The sequence below is a fragment of the Cucurbita pepo genome, chromosome 11 (assembly GCF_057944985.1).
Source record: "Cucurbita pepo subsp. pepo isolate OVF chromosome 11, ASM5794498v1, whole genome shotgun sequence".
NCBI lineage: Eukaryota > Viridiplantae > Streptophyta > Magnoliopsida > Cucurbitales > Cucurbitaceae > Cucurbita > Cucurbita pepo.
Window position 1 is genome coordinate 15,656,070 of NC_141808.1, and position 17,870 is coordinate 15,673,939.

Here is a 17,870-nt window from a genome sequence, read left to right on the forward strand (position 1 = left end):
ATTTTGAATTTAGCTTTTACTTGCCACTTAACTTTCAAAATGTAACATTTTTACTCGGACGTTGAATTTAGTTTCTTTTTGGTTTATAGACATCAATATTGTTAAGGATAGTTGACCGTTTATTATAGATATTTGCGTTACATTACGGGTTACCATATTTGCCATTTTATTAAATACAAATATATTGTATTCATTTATTATTCTTTCTTTTTATCGCTATTTCTATATTATTTGTAATTTACCATATTTCTGTATTCTGTAAATGATTATAAATAAAAGAACTCTCACCACCATTTAGGTGTGGTGGATTCAGCAAACATTAACATGGTATCAGAGCCCTTTCGGTTTAACAACCCTGATCCTTTCTTCTCTATGGCTTCCGAATCTTCTTATCATCTTCTTCCATATGATCACCATCAAACTTTCTTCCTCCAATTATCTTCTTTGGAAAAGCCAACTTCTCCCTCTCCTTGAGAGTCAAGACATGCTGGGCTATGTCGATGGAACTATGGTTCCACCTCCTCGCTTTGAACCAGAAACCTCCTCAACACTCAACCCCAAATATTTGGCATGGAGAGTAGCCGATCAACGACTTCTCTGTCTCCTGCTCTCCTCTCTCACTGAGGAAGCCATGACTGTTGTCGTTGGTCTCTCTACTGCACGTGGTGTTTGGCTTGCGTTGGAAACTACGTTCAGCCATTAGTCGAAAGCTCGTGAACTGAGACTCAAGGATGACTTGCAATTGATAAAACATGGCACCAAACCTGTTGCTGAGTATGCCTGTGCCTTCAAAAAAATTTGTGACCAACTTCATGCCATTGGCAGACCCGTCGAGGACATTGATAAAGTGCACTGGTTCCTTCGTGGACTCGGCACCGAATTTTCAGCTTTTTCTACTGCTCAGATGGCTCTCACGCCTATCCCCTGTTTTGCAGATTTAGTCTCTAAAGCTGAAAGTTTTGAGTTGTTCCAGCGCTCCCTTGAGTCCTCTGACACCATTCCTACAGCATTCACAGCCACTAATCGTGGTCGCACCCATGGAAGCCACCCTGCTTCCTTTACCAACCAGCGAGGTCGTTCTTATTCTCACAAAAACAACTCTTCTAATCGAGGACGAACCCACTCAAGTCAGGGTCGTCGACCACCTCACTGCCAAATATGTCGCAAAGAGGGCCATTATGCTGACCGCTGCAACCAACGGTATGTTCGACCTGATTCTTCTCATGCTCACCTTGCTGAAGCCTTTAACACGTCATGTTCTATTGCTGGACCCGATGCTGCTGATTGGTTTCTGGACACTGGAGCTTCGACCCATATGACTGCCGACCCATCTATTCTGGATCAATCTAAAAATTACACGGGTAAGGACTCTGTGATCGTAGGAAACGGTGCATCCCTACCCATTACCCACACCGGTACTCTTTCTCCTGTTCCAAATATTCACTTATTAGATGTCTTGGTTGTCCCTCACCTCACTAAAAATCTTCTTTCCATAAGTAAATTAACGTATGATTTTCCTCTTTCCGTTATATTTACTAATAATCTTATTACTTACTATCCAGAATCGTCAAACAGGAAGGGTGGTGGCAACCGGTAAAAGAGATGGAGGTCTATATGTGCTGGAGCACGGCAACTCTGCTTTTATTTCAGCCCTTAGAAACAAATCTAACGTGCTTCATATGATTTATGGCATGCTCGTCTGGGTCATGTGAATCATTCTGTTATTTCTTTTCTAAATAGAAAAGGTCATCTTTCTCTTACGTCTTTATTGCCTTCTCCATCATTATGTAATACTTGTCAGCTTGCGAAAAGTCATCGATTGCCTTATTCCCGCAATGAACGTAGGTCGTCTCATGTGTTAGATCTTATTCATTGTGATTTTTGGGGTTTTTCTCCCGTCAAATCAAATTCGGGTTTTCTTTATTATGCTATTTTTATTGATGATTATTCTCGATTCACTTGGTTTTACCCTTTAAAATTTAAATCTGATTTTTTTGATATTTTTCTTCAATTTCAAAAATTTGTGGAAAATCAATATTCTTCTAGTATCAAGGTATTTCAAAGCGATGGTGGTACCGAATTTACTAGTACTTGTTTCAAAACTCATTTACGTAATTCTGACATCCACCATCAACTCTCTTGTCCATATACACCTGCTCAAAATGGTCGTGCTGAGAGAAAACATCGTCATGTGACTGAGACTGGCTTGGCTTGGCCCTTCTCTTTCACTCTCATCTTTCTCCTCGTTTTTGGGTTGACGCCTTCAGCACTGCAGCTTACATTATCAACTGGTTGCCTACTCCACTTCTTGGAGGTAAGTCACCCTTTGAACTCCTTTATGGCTACACTCCACATTATGACAATTTTCATCCCTTTGGTTGTCGTGTTTATCCTTATTTGCGTGATTATATGCCTAACAAGCTTTCTCCCCGCAGCATTCCTTGTATTTTTTGGGGTTATAGTTCTGCTCACAAAGGGTTCCGCTGTCTTGATCCTGCCACCACTAAGCTATATATCACCTGCCATGCTCAATTTGATGAAACTCACTTTCCTGCTATCCCTAGCTCCCAGGCCCAACCTCTTTCCTCTATTCCTATTTCAAATTTCTTGGAACCACATCTTCATCATATTGATTCATCCCCCCCTACCACTTCATCACCGCACATTCCTCGATCCAGTTCATCCCCGTGTGATATTTGTTCTGACCTTGTAGATGAGTCTGTGCAGGTTGATACTTCTCTTGCAGGTTCCACTTTGCCACCCTCGACTTCTAATTCGACCTCTATTGAACCTCCTGTTGATTTCTCTTCTTTGGGCACTCATCCTATGATCACACGAGCCAAAGCTGGTATATTCAAGACTCGTCATCCAGCAAATCTTGGTATTTTGGGCTCGTCTGGACTTCTTTCTGCTCTTCTTGCATCCACTGAGCCAAAAGGATTCAAATCTGCAGCTAAAAATCCTGCTTGGGTGGCTGCCATGGATGAAGAAATTCGAGCGTTACAACAAAATGATACTTGGACTTTGATTCCTCACCCTGCCAACACCAACATCGTGGGCTCTAAATGGGTGTTTCGTATTAAATATTTACCTGATGGATCCGTTGAGCGTTTCAAGGCTCGTCTTGTTGCCAAAGGTTATACTCAGGTTCCTGGTCTTGACTACACTGATACTTTCAGTCCGGTTGTCAAAGCTACCACTGTCCGTGTTGTGCTTTCTATTGCAGTCACAAATAAATGGTCTTTTCGACAACCTGATGTCAAGAATGCTTTTCTCAATGGAACTCTTATTGAACGTGTTCATATGGAACAACCTCCTGGGTATATTGATCCTCGATTTCCCACTCATGTTTGTCTATTAAAGAAAGCTCTCTATGGCTTAAAGCAAGCTCCTCGTGCTTGGTTTCAGCGTTTTAGCTAATTTCTTCTCACACTTGGGTTTTCTTGCAGTCGCGCTGACACGTCCCTTTTTGTCTTTCATCAGCAATCTAACCTTATCTATTTGCTTCTTTATGTTGATGACATTATTGTTACCGGCAACAACTCATCTCTTATTGACAGCTTTACTCGCAAGCTTCATTCTGAGTTTGCTACCAAAGATTTGGGTTCTCTCAGTTACTTTCTTGGTCTTGAAGCTTCACCCACTCCTGATGGTCTCTTTATTAGTCAGTTAAAATATGCTCGAGATATTCTTACTCGTGCTCAGTTGCTCGATAGCAAACCAGTTCACACTCCCATGGTTGTTTCTCAACACCTAACTGCTGATGGTTCTCCTTTCTCTGATCCTACTCTCTATAGATCTCTTGTTGGCGCCCTTCAGTACTTGACTATTACGCGTCCAGATATTGCCTATGCTGTCAATTCTGTCAGTCAATTCTTGCATGCCCCTACTACAGATCACTTTCTTGCTGTCAAACGTATTCTTCGCTATGTCAAAGGAACACTCCACTTTGGTCTTACCTTTCGTCCATCCACTGTTCCTAGTACGCTAGTCGCTTATTCGGATGCTGACTGGGCTGGTTGTCCCGATACTCGTCGTTCTACATCCGGCTATTCTATTTACTTTGGTAACAATCTCGTTTCTTGGAGTGCCAAAAAGCAACCTATTGTCTCACGCTCCAGCCGTGAATCTGAGTATCGTGCTCTTGCCACAACTGCTGCTGAACTTCTTTGGGTTACGCATCTTTTGCATGACCTCAAGGTCCCTATTTCACAGCAGCCCTTACTCTTATGTGACAACAAAAGTGCTATTTTTTGGAGCTCTAATCCCGTTTCTCACAAGCGGGCCAAACATGTTAAACTAGATTATCATTTCCTTCGATAACTTGTGGCAAACTTCGCACACAATATGTACCCTCTCATCTCCAAGTTGCTGACATCTTCACAAAGAGTATTTCTCGACCTCTCTTTGAATTTTTCAAATCCAAGCTTCACGTTCGTTCAAATCCGACGCTCAGCTTGCGGGGGGGGGGGGGGTGTTTAGGATAGTTGACCGTTCATTATAAGGCAAATATCTAGATATTTGCCTTACATTACGGGGTACCATATTTGCCATTTTATTAAAAGCAAATATATTGTATTCATTTATTATTATTTCCTTTTATCGCTATTTCCATATTATTTGTAATTTACCATATTTTTGTATTATGTAAATGATTATAAATAAGAGAACTCTCACCACCATTTAGGTGTGGTGGATTCAGCAAACATTAACAAATATCTTATACATTTATCTTGAGTATTCACTAATGTCTAGTTTTAATCATTTGTGTTGCTTTTCAATCACTTAATTTATTAAACGTTAACACCAAACACCAAAAATAAAAAACGAACACGAGATATCAAAATTGAAGATTCTTTTCTTTAAATACAATAAAAGTGAAAATGAAGTTTGACTTTTCTACTTGGGTATTAATTAATTAGTAATTAAACTACATTTTTAAATAGTATCTATTTCTATACCTATCAACTTTGCTTAGGTACTATTCTTATTTAATTGACTATGTTTCATGATGACTTTTTTGAATTTTTAATTCTAAAATGTAATTAGATTTCACGACACTTTTAACATAGTGTCATCTATTTCAATTTTTTAATATAAATATTACTGTGTAACTCTTAAAAAACAATTAAAATCTTTCTAACTTCTAGCCAAACATAAACGCATCCATAAAGCATGCTTTTCTTATCCAAAAAATAAATAAAAAAAATAAAAAGTGATAATCATGGACATTTTCATAATTAATTAAAATAAAAGAAGTCAATTATTGTGCAACCACGCCTTCAAATTTTCCTAACCGTGCCGACATGTCGTTTCAGATGGAAACCAGCACACAACGGTCTCAACCAGAGAGAAGACACAACCCTACCAACAAGGACGACAGGAAGTTAAAATATGTAAGGCCCAGATCAGACAAATTCACGGCAGAACTAAAGCTTCCGAGGGGCGAATCGGTGCCCAAAGCGATCACTGCCCATTGTTGATAATACCCAATTCCCACCGACGTGAATTCAGGTTTGCTCAAGTACTTGGTCATTTGGGAACCTGTACATCCATCGAGAACAAGATTCAACACCAAGCTGGGGATGTAGAGGGGCAAGATCAGACCCGTTTTCGTGTTGTTGAGCTCGATCTTACACTGCAATAGGTAGTCGGGGAGACTGGGTAGTTGGGTGAGGTTGCTTGGAGAGATGGTGGAGCCGCTGATGAACTTGCTGATGATGGTCGACTGGTCATCGAATTCCCAAGCCATTTGCGAGACGAGGCAGTCTGCTTTGGGGTTCCTCTTCATGGAGGGAAGTTTACTTGACTCTCTGTACCCGTTCATGGCTTTGAAAAGCGCTTCCTTCACTGCAAAATGATAGATATAATTGGGTGTAAGCTTTTGTGAGGCAGCATTGAGAAAGTGATATGGGAACTATGGAACTGTTTGTGTGTTTGTAGACCGCCAAACAGAGCCAGGGAAGTTGTCCCACCTTAGCTAACTAAAGGAGAAGATCATTGGTTTAGGCTTTTTGGTCGGTGAAACTAAGCAAAACTATGAAAGCTTATTCTCAAAATAGACAATATCATACTATTATGGAGAGTCGTGATTTCTAACCGAACCCGATTAGGAGGTACGAAACTCGTGTTTGTGTGTATAGTGCTGTGGAACTAGAGGAGAGAGAGATAACCATCACAATGCACTAAGCCTGCCAATAGCAGCAAGACATGGGCAAGGCTGCAGAGGAAGAAGCCAAGTTTCTGGGAGGCCAAGGCCATGATTCTGCTGCAAGGACAAGGAGCAGGCAACATGTTTGTTTGGACAAGGAAGAGTTGAGCAAATAACCGGTATATAAGGTACTTATCTTTTTTGGTTCTTCTCCCATTTTGGTAGCTTTATAATTTGCTTGTTGTAGCAATATTTGCTTTATTCATGAAGGGTATGAGGTTCCTGCTCAACTTTATACATCCATTCCTGATGGAGTAAATGGAATTTAGGATGCTGAATTGACAACTCTTTAGTTGTTTTCATCCTTTACCATTTTGTCCTTTGTTGTCTTCTCGAAAATTCGATAAAACTAAGGTTAGGTTAGGTTAGATACCAACCCAACCAACCCGAAATTTTAAGTTGGTCTAAAATTCTCTCAACTCAATCTAACCCAACCCAACTCATGTATACCTCTAAGATTTAGAACTCGAAAGATCTTTCTAAACCTATCTATGTATGAATTGTAAAAATTTGGACTTCGATACATTGAATCGCTATCATTGCTACCTCTACCTCCAAATAGGTCTTAAATAATATGGATTATATTTGCACCTTTTAGGATCGTTATGTATAAGATAATTTTCCAGTCATTCAAACTAGGTTGCCTATTAATGAAATTCAGCCGAATCACACTATGAAGTAATTAAAGTAGGCTAACTTTAGTTGACATTTAAGTATTTCATCCTCTATGAGTAAAATTGTGCTTGACGAATTCGGGTGAAGACGAGCTAATCATCGAGTTGATCATTTACTAACCATCTCTTTAGGCCTTTGACCCAAAGACTAAATTCGGCGCTAAACTTGTTATATTTAACCTGGGTCAGTGTGACAAGTACCATACTAATATGCACTGTTTTTCTCTATTTTGCACTTCGTCTATCTCTCGCAAATTATAAATATACCGTCAAGGTGTATGAATATCAAAGTGAGACCAACCTAATACGTCTATCGAGAAGTGAACCATGATTTTAAGAAATCTTCAAATGACATGCAAGTTTATTAGACTTCGTAAAAGGAAAGAAACAAAAGGAAAAGGAAAAGAGTTCATTTCGTTCAAAGAATCGCTTGAAAAATTTTCAAGCTAAATCATGGAACGAGATCTCGGCCCCTTTTCCTCCAATCCCAGCTATGAAGCATTCAAATCCACATGACTTAAGCTCTGCAATTACTTCATCAACAATGGTCCCTGGAAGCACTGTTCCACATAGTTAAGAAAATGCATATTATATGCTGGTTGTAATTGCAATAAGATAAATCACTTATCATTGCATCTAATGAAAACGTATCAGTTAGAAAACTGATAATATTTAGAAACTTATCACTTCCCATCACTCGACGAGGTAAATTCTTAAGGGAGTCATTAAAATGTGACATGAACGCCAAAAACGACGGTTACCTGAGCTAATGATAGGAGTAAGAACTGTAACAACCCAAGCCCACCACTAATAGATATTGTCTTTTTTGAATTTTTTCTTTCGGGGTTTCCCTCAAGGTTTCAAAATGTGTCTTCTAGGGAGAGGTTTCAACACTCTTATAAAGAATACTTCATTCTCCTCCCCAACCGACGTGAGATCTCACAATCCACTCCCCTTTGAGGCTCAACGAACCCCAACCAATGTGGGATCTTACAAAAACATTTACCGACTAAGTCCCATTAATTGATCATAAGGGTCCCGTGACAATGTTGTTAGATAGAAAGGGAAAATATGGATTAACCACGAACCAATGAACGATAAGAACATCAATACTCACTAGAAGGAAATAAAGATAGAAGTAAGAGCATATGAAGAGTCAAAGCCATAAGATTCCATGACAGAAAAAGGATACAGTTAGGCAACAGCGTAAGAACACAGCCTCCACCTCCAGCTCCTGTCAATTTGGAAACTAGCTCGTATTTCGACGTCGTCCGGAGGACGGTTTCGATAGAACCATGGCTTACCCCCATACACTGAAGTAAGCCTTGATTCATTTCCATCAACTCTGCTAACTGTTCTTCCTTCTGAGTTAGGGACATGTCGTCATGAGCTGATGACTGAAGAAGGATTGATAACTCCTTGCTGATAGAATCGACAGCGTTGAACACAGAGCTCATTGCATCAGGATGTCTGATGGCCCTTTCTGAAACACCAGCCACTAAAGCCTTTGTGTTTCTTCCAACCTTTGTGTTTGTAACAAGCATTTTCAATGGCATATTGGATTTAATGAGATCCAAACTGCCTGACCTGAACTTGATCATGCTGCCTGATACATAGGGTTTTCTTGTATGAGATAGACAAGAACATCGATACGAATTGAGATTTGAAAATGTAATAGCCCAAGCCCACCGCTAATAGATATTGTCCGCTTTGACCCGTTACGTATCGCCGTCAGCCTCACAGGTTTAAAACGCGTCTATTAGGGAGAGGTGTTCACACCCTTATAAGGAATGCTTCATTCCACTCTCCAACCGACGTAAGATCTCACAATCCACTTCCTTTAGGGGTCCAGCATCCTCACTAGCACACCGCCTGGTGTCTGGCTCTGATACCATTTGTAACAGTCCAAGTCCACTGCTAGCAGATATTGTTTGCTTTGACCTATTACGTATTGCTGTCAACCTCATGGTTTTAAAACGCGTTTGCTAGGGAGAGGTTTTCACACCTTTATAAATGGTTTGTTCCCCTCTCCAACTGATTGGGATCCCACAATCCACCCCTCTTGAGGGTCCAGTGTTCTCACTGGCACACTGTCTAGTGTCTGCCTCTGATACCATTTGTAACAGCCCAAGCCCACCGTTGACAAATATTGTCCGCTTTGACCCGTTACATTTCGCCGTCAGCCTCACGATTTTAAAAAGCATCCACTAGGGAGAGGTTTCTACACCCTTATAAGGAATGCTTCGTTCCCCCTTCCAACCGATTTGGAATCTCACAATCCACCCCCCCTTGTGGGTCCAGCGTCCTTTCTGGCACACCACCCAGTATCTAGCTCTGATACCATTTGTAATAGTCCAAGCTTACCACTAGCAGATATTATCCACTTTGACCCGTTACATATCGCCGTCAGCCTCACGGTTTTAAAACGCATCTACTAGGGAGAGGTTTCCACACCCTTATATATAAGGAATGGTTCGTTCCCTTCTCCAACTAACGTGGGATGCTAATAGTGGGAGGATTATGGTAAGAAGAAAATGGATTTTGCATACCATATGTGCTCACAGTATTGTCAATTCCAGAAGGTTTTCCATGGATTATCTTTTCACCCTCAAAGGCCCACTTGTTCAACAAAACTAGCTCATCTTCTTCACATACCATCCATCCACACTGCTCCTGATCGACATGCACAGAGCCTGATAAAGCAAGCAGAGCAGCTGAAATGGCAACACAAAATGCAGCAGATGAGCCCAAGCCTGATCCAAGAGGAAGCTCAGACGTGATGGCTACATCAACAGGCACAAATCTGAAAGACAAGAGAGCAGAAAAAGTGAAATGGAGGATGCACAGGTTACAATCTTTCAAACCTTTCATGAATGAAATACAAACCTTAGAATGGAAGAATAGAGCCAAAGGAATGCTGACACTCCAGAGGCAAGCTTAATTTTCGCCTCCGGAATGTTTTGATACTCAACAAGAGATGCAATTGTTTTCAAGCACTCTGCAGGGCATGACGTGGGTGTCGAGATGGGACCAACGAATCCACCCAAAGCTTCCTTGATTCTACTAACTGGCCATGCAAACTCAAGTGCCAGGTCCTTCAGTTGGAGTTTCACAATATCATCATCCTTGTCTGATAAGAAAGCATGTAGTTTGATGAGGAAAAGTGCGGGTAAAGAGTTGTGGGGGTGAGAATATTTGCTAAAATCACCGTACCTAAACGGTGATGAAAGTCCTCTGTTTATAATCATTTACATAATCAAATAAGTTATAAAGGAAATGGAAATAGAAAGAACAATAAATGGATACAAGATATTTGTCTTTTACGATACCTATGGTAAACTGTAATGGAGGATAAATATCATACAAGGGTCAAATACGATACCTATGGTAAACTGTAATGGAAGACTAAATATCAAATAGGGGTCAAATATGATACATATGTAAACCGTAATGGAAGGCTAAATATGATACAAGGGTCAAATATGATACCTATGGTAAAGCGTAATGGAAGGCTGAATATCATGAAGGGTCAAATATGATGCCTATGGTAAACCGTAATGGAAGGCTAAATATGATACAAGGGTCAAATATGATACCTATGGTAAACCATAATGAAAGACTGAATATCATAAAGGGTCAAATATAATGTCTATAGTAAACCGTAATGGAAGACTAAATCTCATGAAGGGTCAAATATGATGTCTATGATAAACCATAATGGAAGGCTAAATATCATAAATGGTCAAATATAATACCTATGGTAAACCATAATGGAAGACTGAATATCATACCGTGTGTCCAATATGATATGGTAAACCGTAATGAAAGGTTAAATATAGGTCAAATATGATACCATGGTAAACTGTAGGAAGGCTGAATATCATACAAGATCAAATATGATACTTATGGTAAACCGTAATGGAAGGCTAAATATCATACAAGGTCAAATATGATGTCTATGGTAAACTGAAATGGAAGACTAAATATCATACAAGGTTAAATATGGTACCTATGGTAAATCGTAATCGAAGACTAAATATCATACCAGAGGGTCAAATATGATACCTAACCGAGATGTAATATCTACAAAATGAAGCATTAATAACAACCCATAAAAATGACATAGAAATATCATCAAAATTCAAATGGGAATCAAGCAATTAGAACAGGCACATGAAGGAAACTAATAATCTTCAAATTCACCTTCCAAATCATACGCTTCAGTTCCAAACACCCAAATAAAAGTCAACCTCAAATGAGAGTGAGAGAGATAGAATGAGCACCTGAAGAACATGGCAATCGAACTGAAGCAGTAGTGTAGAGGTTGACGGAAGCAGCGACGGCGGTGGATCCATGGACGACGGCGTGTTCACCGGCGAGTATGATTTTCCCAGGAGCTCTGGCTTTAACTTCCATTATTTTGTAATGAAGTTCCACAAAAGCTTCTAGCCTTTCTGGGGTGCCTCTGCACTGTCCACCACAGCGAACGAAACAAATCGTTGGCGCTGATTCGTTAATCATTGAAACCAAAAGGCTTTGTTTATTCCTCGTGTTTCATGTGACTTTCTAGCCCAACACCAGCTTCCACAAAATGCCAAAATACTGCTTCCTTGTTTTGTTTGTTTCCCAAAAAATTGGTAGTTTTCACAACGTGGGTTTGAGTCTACAAAATGTTTTAATACAACACAACCCGACTCGACCCATGAATAACCCTAACAGACATATTGCCTAAGAATCCGAACCAATCATTTCCCTATTTGTGTCTGATGGGTCTGGTAAGCAGCCGCTCTAACGAGCGAAATGTTAATACGCAGTCAACCGATAATCGAATAAAAAGTTGAAAGTTTCAACAAACAACTTGAGAGATTCAAGTGCAAAGAGCTACCGGGAGATAACACAGGAGTTATTATCACAAAAAAAACAATTCAATTTCATAAGAACTTGTTTAATCACCATCATCAGGGTCATAGTCAAAGATAAACAAGTATGGAGTTACAGGTTCGAGTCCAAGATCTTCGACCGCCATGCTGGGCCCGACAGGCTTGTTCCAACCCAGCCGTTGCAAGTAAACCGAATCATAGGCTTCGATGTTTAAACCTGAAGCAAGAAACAGCTCCAACTCGAGCACGAACCGGTCCGCTCTTTCTGACAGGAATGGCTTTGCTGCATCAAGGATCATGCTGCTAAACCTTTCCCTCTTCAGCTGAGGAGTTTCTGTTTGATACCTAGGTTCATTTCTTTGAGGAAAAACAAAGACAAGAAGCAGGTTTCAGAGTGTAATCAGGTACCATGCATATTTACATTCGTGTGGATAGGTGATTGTAACAGCTCAAGCCCACCGCTAGCAGATATTGTTCGCTTTGGCCTTACCATCAGTCTCACGATTTTAAAATGCGTCTACTAGGGAGATGTTTCCACACTCTTATAAAGAATGTTTCGTTCCCCTCTCCAACCGATGTGAGATCTCACAATCCACCTCCCTTGGGAGCCCAGCGTCCTTGCTAGCACACGGCCTGGTGTCTAGCTCTCATACCATTTGTAACAGCCCAAACCCACCGCTAATAGATATTATGGCTCATGTCAGCCTCACGGTTTTCATAAAACGGGTTTTAAAATTGTGAGGCTAACGACAATACGTAACGGGCCAAAATGGACAATATCTACTGGCGGTGGGCTGAGGATGTGAGATAGATGAACGAAAATGGATACTCTACAAGCCAAACCCAAATGAAAAGCATAAAAATGACGTTTAATGATAGGTATATATGGGAGCAGGGTATGGTGGTGGAGCGGCGTTGCTGCCAGCTATGCATCAAAGTGTAGAAATGCAATAGCGGATGGTTATTACCTACTAAAAAATGAATGAATTGAACCAAGTAGGTGGTGCATAATTATGTCAACATCTTCTTCCTGTAAAAAGGGAAGGAGACTATCAGTCATCACCCACAAGGAACTGTAATACATATGAACAGAATGGATCAATCAAGAAGCTATGGCATAGAAACGGTATCATACATCTGCTATTGCTATCCTGTTTAGTCTACAGTAATCCATCCCCACAGTCTACAGACATATCTTTACCTCATCTTGCCTACTTTCGACAGCCACAACACCCACGTCCACAATACACATAGTTTTTCTCAAGCATTGAAATAAAACAGAGTTCTCAAATCCTCAGTCAACAGATAAATCCTCCATAGAGGGAGTGAAACCTGCTAAGGGTTATTGTGCCACGAATGAGAGAAACACTATTAGATCCCATATCGGTTGGAGAGGAGAACGAAACATTCATTATAAGGATGTTGAAACCTCTCCCTAATAGACACGTTTTAAAAATCTAGAGGGGAAGCCCAAAAGGGAAAGGCCAAAAAGGCCAATATTTGCTAGTGGTGGGCTTGGGCCGTTACAAATGGTATTAGAGCCAGACACAAGGCAGTGTGCCAGCAAGGACGCTGGGTCTCGAAGGGGAATGGATTGTGAGATCACACATCGATAGGGGAGGAGAACGGAACATTCTTTATAAGGGTGTGGAAACCTCTTCCTAGCAGACACAATTTAAGAACCTTGAGGGGAAGCCTAAAGACGATAATATCTGCTAGCGGTGGGTTTGGGCCGTTACAAACACCATCCCTCTCCTACCTTTTTACATGCCCACGACCCGTTTTGTAATTAAGAATTTCATTAACTACTGGCGCAGTGATAGAATCCTTTTCCCCAAGAATCCGACCATAGGATAACCTAGGAACGAGGAAAAGAAAGCTTTTTCCCTTTCCACCCGCCTCTTTAGTCTTGAGAATGTTTGACATTGGGTGTAAAACATTCTCCAGGAAAAAGAAGGGGGCAAAGGACGCAGCACCCATAGAAAAGTACAAATGCAATGTAAGAAACTCAGTCAGGAACCTGAATCAAAGCTTGAAGTTCCCTTTTCAACCAAACTTCAAGCCACTGGTTTGCCTGGAGATACTTCCGTAACTTCCAATACTTCTGTACATTGAATATGTCATCCAAGAAACCTACACGTACAGCGAAATTCATTAATCCAAGTAATCCTGATGTAAATGTAGGAGCATCAACGCCGAAACGAACCTGGTTCAGTATAATAGCACTGTAATCTATACTTTTGAGCTTTTGATAAGATAAAGCTGCAAATAACATCAATTATAATCCATAGTCAATTAAAACACAGAAAATAAGAATAGAACAGGAAAACCTAGGGGAAGTATCAACAGGAAGATACCTATCCTGAAAATCCTGATTAACATAGTGTCTTTGGAAACAATGTCCATCTAATCCATGTATTATAGAAGGACTCTCTGTCTGTTGATTAAATGTAAAAAATAAGAAATGCTATACAATGAAGTATGGAATGCTAAACTGAAACAAGATTAATAGGGGAAGAAAATAGTACCTTGCATAAAGGGCACTTAATGGATGAAAGTGTGCAGGAGTGCTTTCCAGAAACCACTTTAGTCCATTGCACAATGCAATTGTAACAAAATTTATCTACAAGACAGAGAAATAGAATTAAAAGCTTTCGAACTCCTTAGCAAAGTTTGTTGACGTTCCTTTTTGCTAAATAGTATATCGTACTTAACATGAATGATCGAATAATTTCGTTAGAGCGAATTAAATGATCAAGTTCACCCAAACTTTATGGCTTAAACTTTTGAAATTACTGGTAATCAACCTGATGCCAAATGCAAAATCTGAAGCTATGTGATATTTCCTCTTTCATTTTGATACTCCATGCATTGAACAACATAACAGAAAGTAATATTCAAGCCCAGACAAAAGGAAGTACATTAAAAGTAAATTAAATGAAGATATTCATCTCAAAGACGTTAATGGAGTTTATCTTTGAGTACATTCATCATCTTAACCCAAGCTTACAGTTAACAGATATTGTCCTCTTTGGGTTTTCCCCTTTCAGCTTCCCCTCAAGGTTTTTAAAACGCATATGCTAGGGAAAGGTTTCCACACCCTTATAAAGAATGCTTCGTTGCCCTCTCCAACCGATGTGGGATCTCACAATTCACCCCCTCCCCCCTCGGAGCCCAACGTCCTCGCTGGCACTCGTTCCCCTCTCCAATCGATGTGGTATTTCATAATCCACCTCCCTTTGGGGCCTAGTGTCCTCGTTGGCACACCGTCCGGTGTCTGGCTCTTACACTGTTTGTAACAATCCAAGCACACCGCTAGCAGATACTTTGTCCTCTTTGGGCTTTCCCCCCAAGGTTTTTAAAATGCGTCTACTAGGGAGAGGTTTCCACACCATTATAAAGAATGTTTCGTTCCCCTCTCCAACCGATATGGGATCTCTCAAATCCATAGCACTCTCGCAGCTGTTTCTGTTTTTCCCGAACAGGAAGATGTCATAATATACACTCCAAATTGCTTGCCTAAAACGTACATCACTAAAGAACTGAATATTGGATCGAATAGAGCATCTCCAGAAAAACTTTATGTCCACTCCAAAGCTAAAGAATTAGCTAATTTATCTTCATCACCAATGAAACCAGTTAATTCTATCATTCATGATAATATAATCATCAGTTTCTTCCATTGAATATAAAGAACAGTAGCGGAAACCTCAATAACTGGGGAGAGCTAAAAGCCGAAATCCCCTAAAAGGACAACAGAGTGGTTCTTTTGATGATACAGTAACACATAAAGGGATAATTTCCAAGTCAATCACCATAAGAACACGAAAAAAAAAACCCTAATTCATACAAACAAACAAATTTTCTAAATTAATTATCCGTTCAGATGTCCGGAAAATTCAAGAAATACGAAAGAACAATCAGATTGAGAGAGAAAAGGACGTACGGAAGCATTTGTCGAGATAGGAAGGTTGAATTATGGGTCCGAGGCAGATCGGGCAAGGGTTCGTATCGTCGGAAGAGGAACTGCTTGTCTCCATCTCCAATGGCGCAGTGCCCTGCAATTCCATGGCCCTTTCCGACAAGGATTTACAATGAGAACGACAATTCGATTGAACGACATGCCGACTCACAATTTATATAAATTAGATTAAATTATAATTATAACGTAAATTTCAACTAATAACTCTAGATTTTTTTAGTTTTTAGAATTATATTTTTTATATAACCCAAATTTTTTACAAAAATAATTTAATATTATATATAAATTAAAATTTATATAATAATAAAATTTGGTATGTTTATATTTGTAACTAATTTAAAATAAAAAAAAAAGAATATATTAAAGATTTATAAAATACAAAATAAAAAGAATTTACTAGACCTTCCTTGTTACGAGCAACAATCAACTCCATCTTACCGAATTCATAAAAATCCCAAATGCTTGGCCAACCTGACATTGAGAGACGAACACGAGGGGAGTGGATGAGATCAGATACCCCAGTAGTCCCTCGAACACTGTGATATTTCACACTGGATAAGTCTTTAACCTTTTGTGTTCGATAGTTCCGTAGCTTTTCAAATTGATTACAAGCCTAAATCATTTGTACCGACGAGACTTTTGGCGTGCTAAGATCCAACGTCGAGATTAAATACAAATACAGTCGGGTAATTTAACTCGTTAAAAATAAAAAAAATAAATAAATAAAAAAGTTAATTTTATATGGGTTAATGTGCATCTAAATATAAATAAAATGGTAAAATTCATTTTATTAGATTTTTAAATTATATATATATATATATATATATCAAATTTAGGGTAAAAAAATTTTAAAAAATTTGTGTCCTCCGAAGAGTGGATCCCAACGGTCATTCTCATTGGTCATTTCCTGGATCCCTTCGGCCGAGAGGCAAAGCATCAGAGTAAAATGCAGACCACAGCCATAGCTCCTTCTTCAAATCCCTCCATTTTCTTCAACCCACTTCTCAATTTCACCATTTCAAATCCCTTAATTCCATCCAACTCGCCATTTCTCTCGACCCTTGTTGCAGTTTCCGATGGATTTCGGGCTCAAACATCGATCATTTGCGCCAGGAAGAAGAGGAGGAGACCCGTGTTTCTGAGATCGACCAAATTAGTGCTTGAATTGGCGTCTCTCTTAGCCTCCAATCTTAAGATCTTACCGCCGCCTCTGGATTTGGTCGTTGCGGAATTGAGCGGCGGAAATGGGAATGGAGGTGGTTCGCGGTTGTGGAGGAGATTTGGTGGAGGCGGCTATGATGGATGGAGAGGTAAGAGGAAGAAAACCCCATTGTTGATTGGGTTTTTGATTCTTTGTGGTCTTGCTTTGTGCGTTTTCACTGATTTTGAGCTCCATGCGATTTGTGGAGCTCTTGGATTTGCTCTGTTTAGCGTTGCATTGATTCAATTGTGGCAGAGAAGTGGGATTTCGAAACATTTCGTTTGGGGATTTGGCCTTTTCGGCATTTTGATTGCCTTGGGATTGAGAAGATCTGAGGTGCAAAAATGGGCTGGAAAATTAGGGTTTTACCGTCCAAAGATCAAGAGTTTGAGAAGAAAAATTGAAGGTAAGAAAATTTTCTGATAGCTCTTCGATTACCTACATATTATATATATAAGCAATTTTTTTCTTCTCAAATGAAATGATTGGGACTGGGTGTACCTACCCGTAATTGATAGATAGAAACCTCTGTTCTCCTTAGTTTTCTTACTAGTTTTAAAAGTGATTATAAAGTTTCCCGCTATCAAGTGTGATAAAGCCAAGTTTTCAAGCAGCCAAGAACACTGCTGCTGCAACCAATGCACTCTATCTAGAGAGTCATTTGTGATTTCCTTCTCGAACAGGCAGCTAACAGGTCTTGTTCGAGTGTTGAAAGAACGAAACTCCTGCTCTTTGAAGGGTATATGTTCAACGAGTCCGGCAACCCGTCCCCTTTTTTCTATAGCACTGAAGAGCAGTAAACTATAGTGATAGAAGAACCTCGACTAGAGTTGCAAGTAAAGACCGGTAGGTCCTACTTAAGGAACCTTTTTGTTCGATTTCCATTTTCAATGCTCCCCTTCTTCGAGTGAAGAAAAAAATC

General features: G+C 39.8%; 4 protein-coding genes across 4 annotated transcripts; 2 read left to right on the forward strand and 2 right to left on the reverse strand.

The window, feature by feature from the left end:
- Positions 1-508: 508 nt before the first annotated feature.
- On the forward strand, positions 509-4,323 carry LOC147790426 (uncharacterized). Its single transcript, XM_087128684.1, has 7 exons — positions 509-690; positions 826-1,453; positions 1,563-1,708; positions 2,047-2,314; positions 2,728-2,970; positions 3,118-3,295; positions 3,896-4,323. The coding sequence occupies exons 1-7, from the start codon at positions 509-511 to the stop codon at positions 4,321-4,323; spliced, it is 2,073 nt and encodes a 690-aa protein (XP_086984810.1).
- Positions 4,324-7,231: 2,908 nt separating this feature from the next.
- On the reverse strand, positions 7,232-11,627 carry MK (mevalonate kinase). Its single transcript, XM_023690057.2, has 5 exons — positions 11,169-11,627; positions 9,772-10,015; positions 9,435-9,688; positions 8,078-8,491; positions 7,232-7,445 (listed from the first exon to the last, which is right to left on the reverse strand). Exons 1-5 carry the CDS (start codon positions 11,404-11,406, stop codon positions 7,327-7,329), a joined length of 1,269 nt encoding a protein of 422 aa, XP_023545825.2. The 5' UTR covers positions 11,407-11,627; the 3' UTR covers positions 7,232-7,326.
- A 121-nt stretch (positions 11,628-11,748) lies between these two features.
- LOC111805146 (RING/U-box superfamily protein) lies at positions 11,749-15,883 on the reverse strand. Its single transcript, XM_023690059.2, has 7 exons — positions 15,712-15,883; positions 14,294-14,388; positions 14,123-14,202; positions 13,972-14,027; positions 13,786-13,898; positions 12,734-12,795; positions 11,749-12,122 (listed from the first exon to the last, which is right to left on the reverse strand). The coding sequence occupies exons 1-7, from the start codon at positions 15,833-15,835 to the stop codon at positions 11,831-11,833; spliced, it is 822 nt and encodes a 273-aa protein (XP_023545827.2). The 5' UTR covers positions 15,836-15,883; the 3' UTR covers positions 11,749-11,830.
- A 720-nt stretch (positions 15,884-16,603) lies between these two features.
- LOC111805147 (uncharacterized) lies at positions 16,604-17,769 on the forward strand. Its single transcript, XM_023690061.2, has 2 exons — positions 16,604-17,354; positions 17,632-17,769. Exons 1-2 carry the CDS (start codon positions 16,694-16,696, stop codon positions 17,637-17,639), a joined length of 669 nt encoding a protein of 222 aa, XP_023545829.2. The 5' UTR covers positions 16,604-16,693; the 3' UTR covers positions 17,640-17,769.
- The last annotated feature ends 101 nt before the right edge of the window (positions 17,770-17,870 follow it).

What these genes read in the sequence shown, in the direction of transcription:
- LOC147790426 (XM_087128684.1), top strand. Translation starts at nt 509, where the DNA reads ATGGTTCCACCTCCTCGCTTTGAACCAGAAACCTCCTCAACACTCAAC. An exon ending in CAAATATTCACTTATTAGAT is followed by an intron (nt 1,454 to 1,562) that starts GTCTTGGTTGTC and finishes CTTACTATCCAG; the next exon opens with AATCGTCAAACAGGAAGGGT. An exon ending in CAGCTAAAAATCCTGCTTGG is followed by an intron (nt 2,971 to 3,117) that starts GTGGCTGCCATG and finishes GAGCGTTTCAAG; the next exon opens with GCTCGTCTTGTTGCCAAAGG.
- LOC111805147 (XM_023690061.2), top strand. Translation starts at nt 16,694, where the DNA reads ATGCAGACCACAGCCATAGCTCCTTCTTCAAATCCCTCCATTTTCTTC.
- MK (XM_023690057.2), bottom strand. Translation starts at nt 11,406, where the DNA reads ATGATTAACGAATCAGCGCCAACGATTTGTTTCGTTCGCTGTGGTGGA. An exon ending in TCGATTGCCATGTTCTTCAG is followed by an intron (nt 10,016 to 11,168) that starts GTGCTCATTCTA and finishes CTTTCTTATCAG; the next exon opens with ACAAGGATGATGATATTGTG. An exon ending in CTCTATTCTTCCATTCTAAG is followed by an intron (nt 9,689 to 9,771) that starts GTTTGTATTTCA and finishes CTTGTCTTTCAG; the next exon opens with ATTTGTGCCTGTTGATGTAG.
- LOC111805146 (XM_023690059.2), bottom strand. Translation starts at nt 15,835, where the DNA reads ATGGAATTGCAGGGCACTGCGCCATTGGAGATGGAGACAAGCAGTTCC. An exon ending in TTAAGTGCCCTTTATGCAAG is followed by an intron (nt 14,203 to 14,293) that starts GTACTATTTTCT and finishes TTTAATCAACAG; the next exon opens with ACAGAGAGTCCTTCTATAAT. An exon ending in GTGCTATTATACTGAACCAG is followed by an intron (nt 13,899 to 13,971) that starts GTTCGTTTCGGC and finishes CTGTACGTGTAG; the next exon opens with GTTTCTTGGATGACATATTC.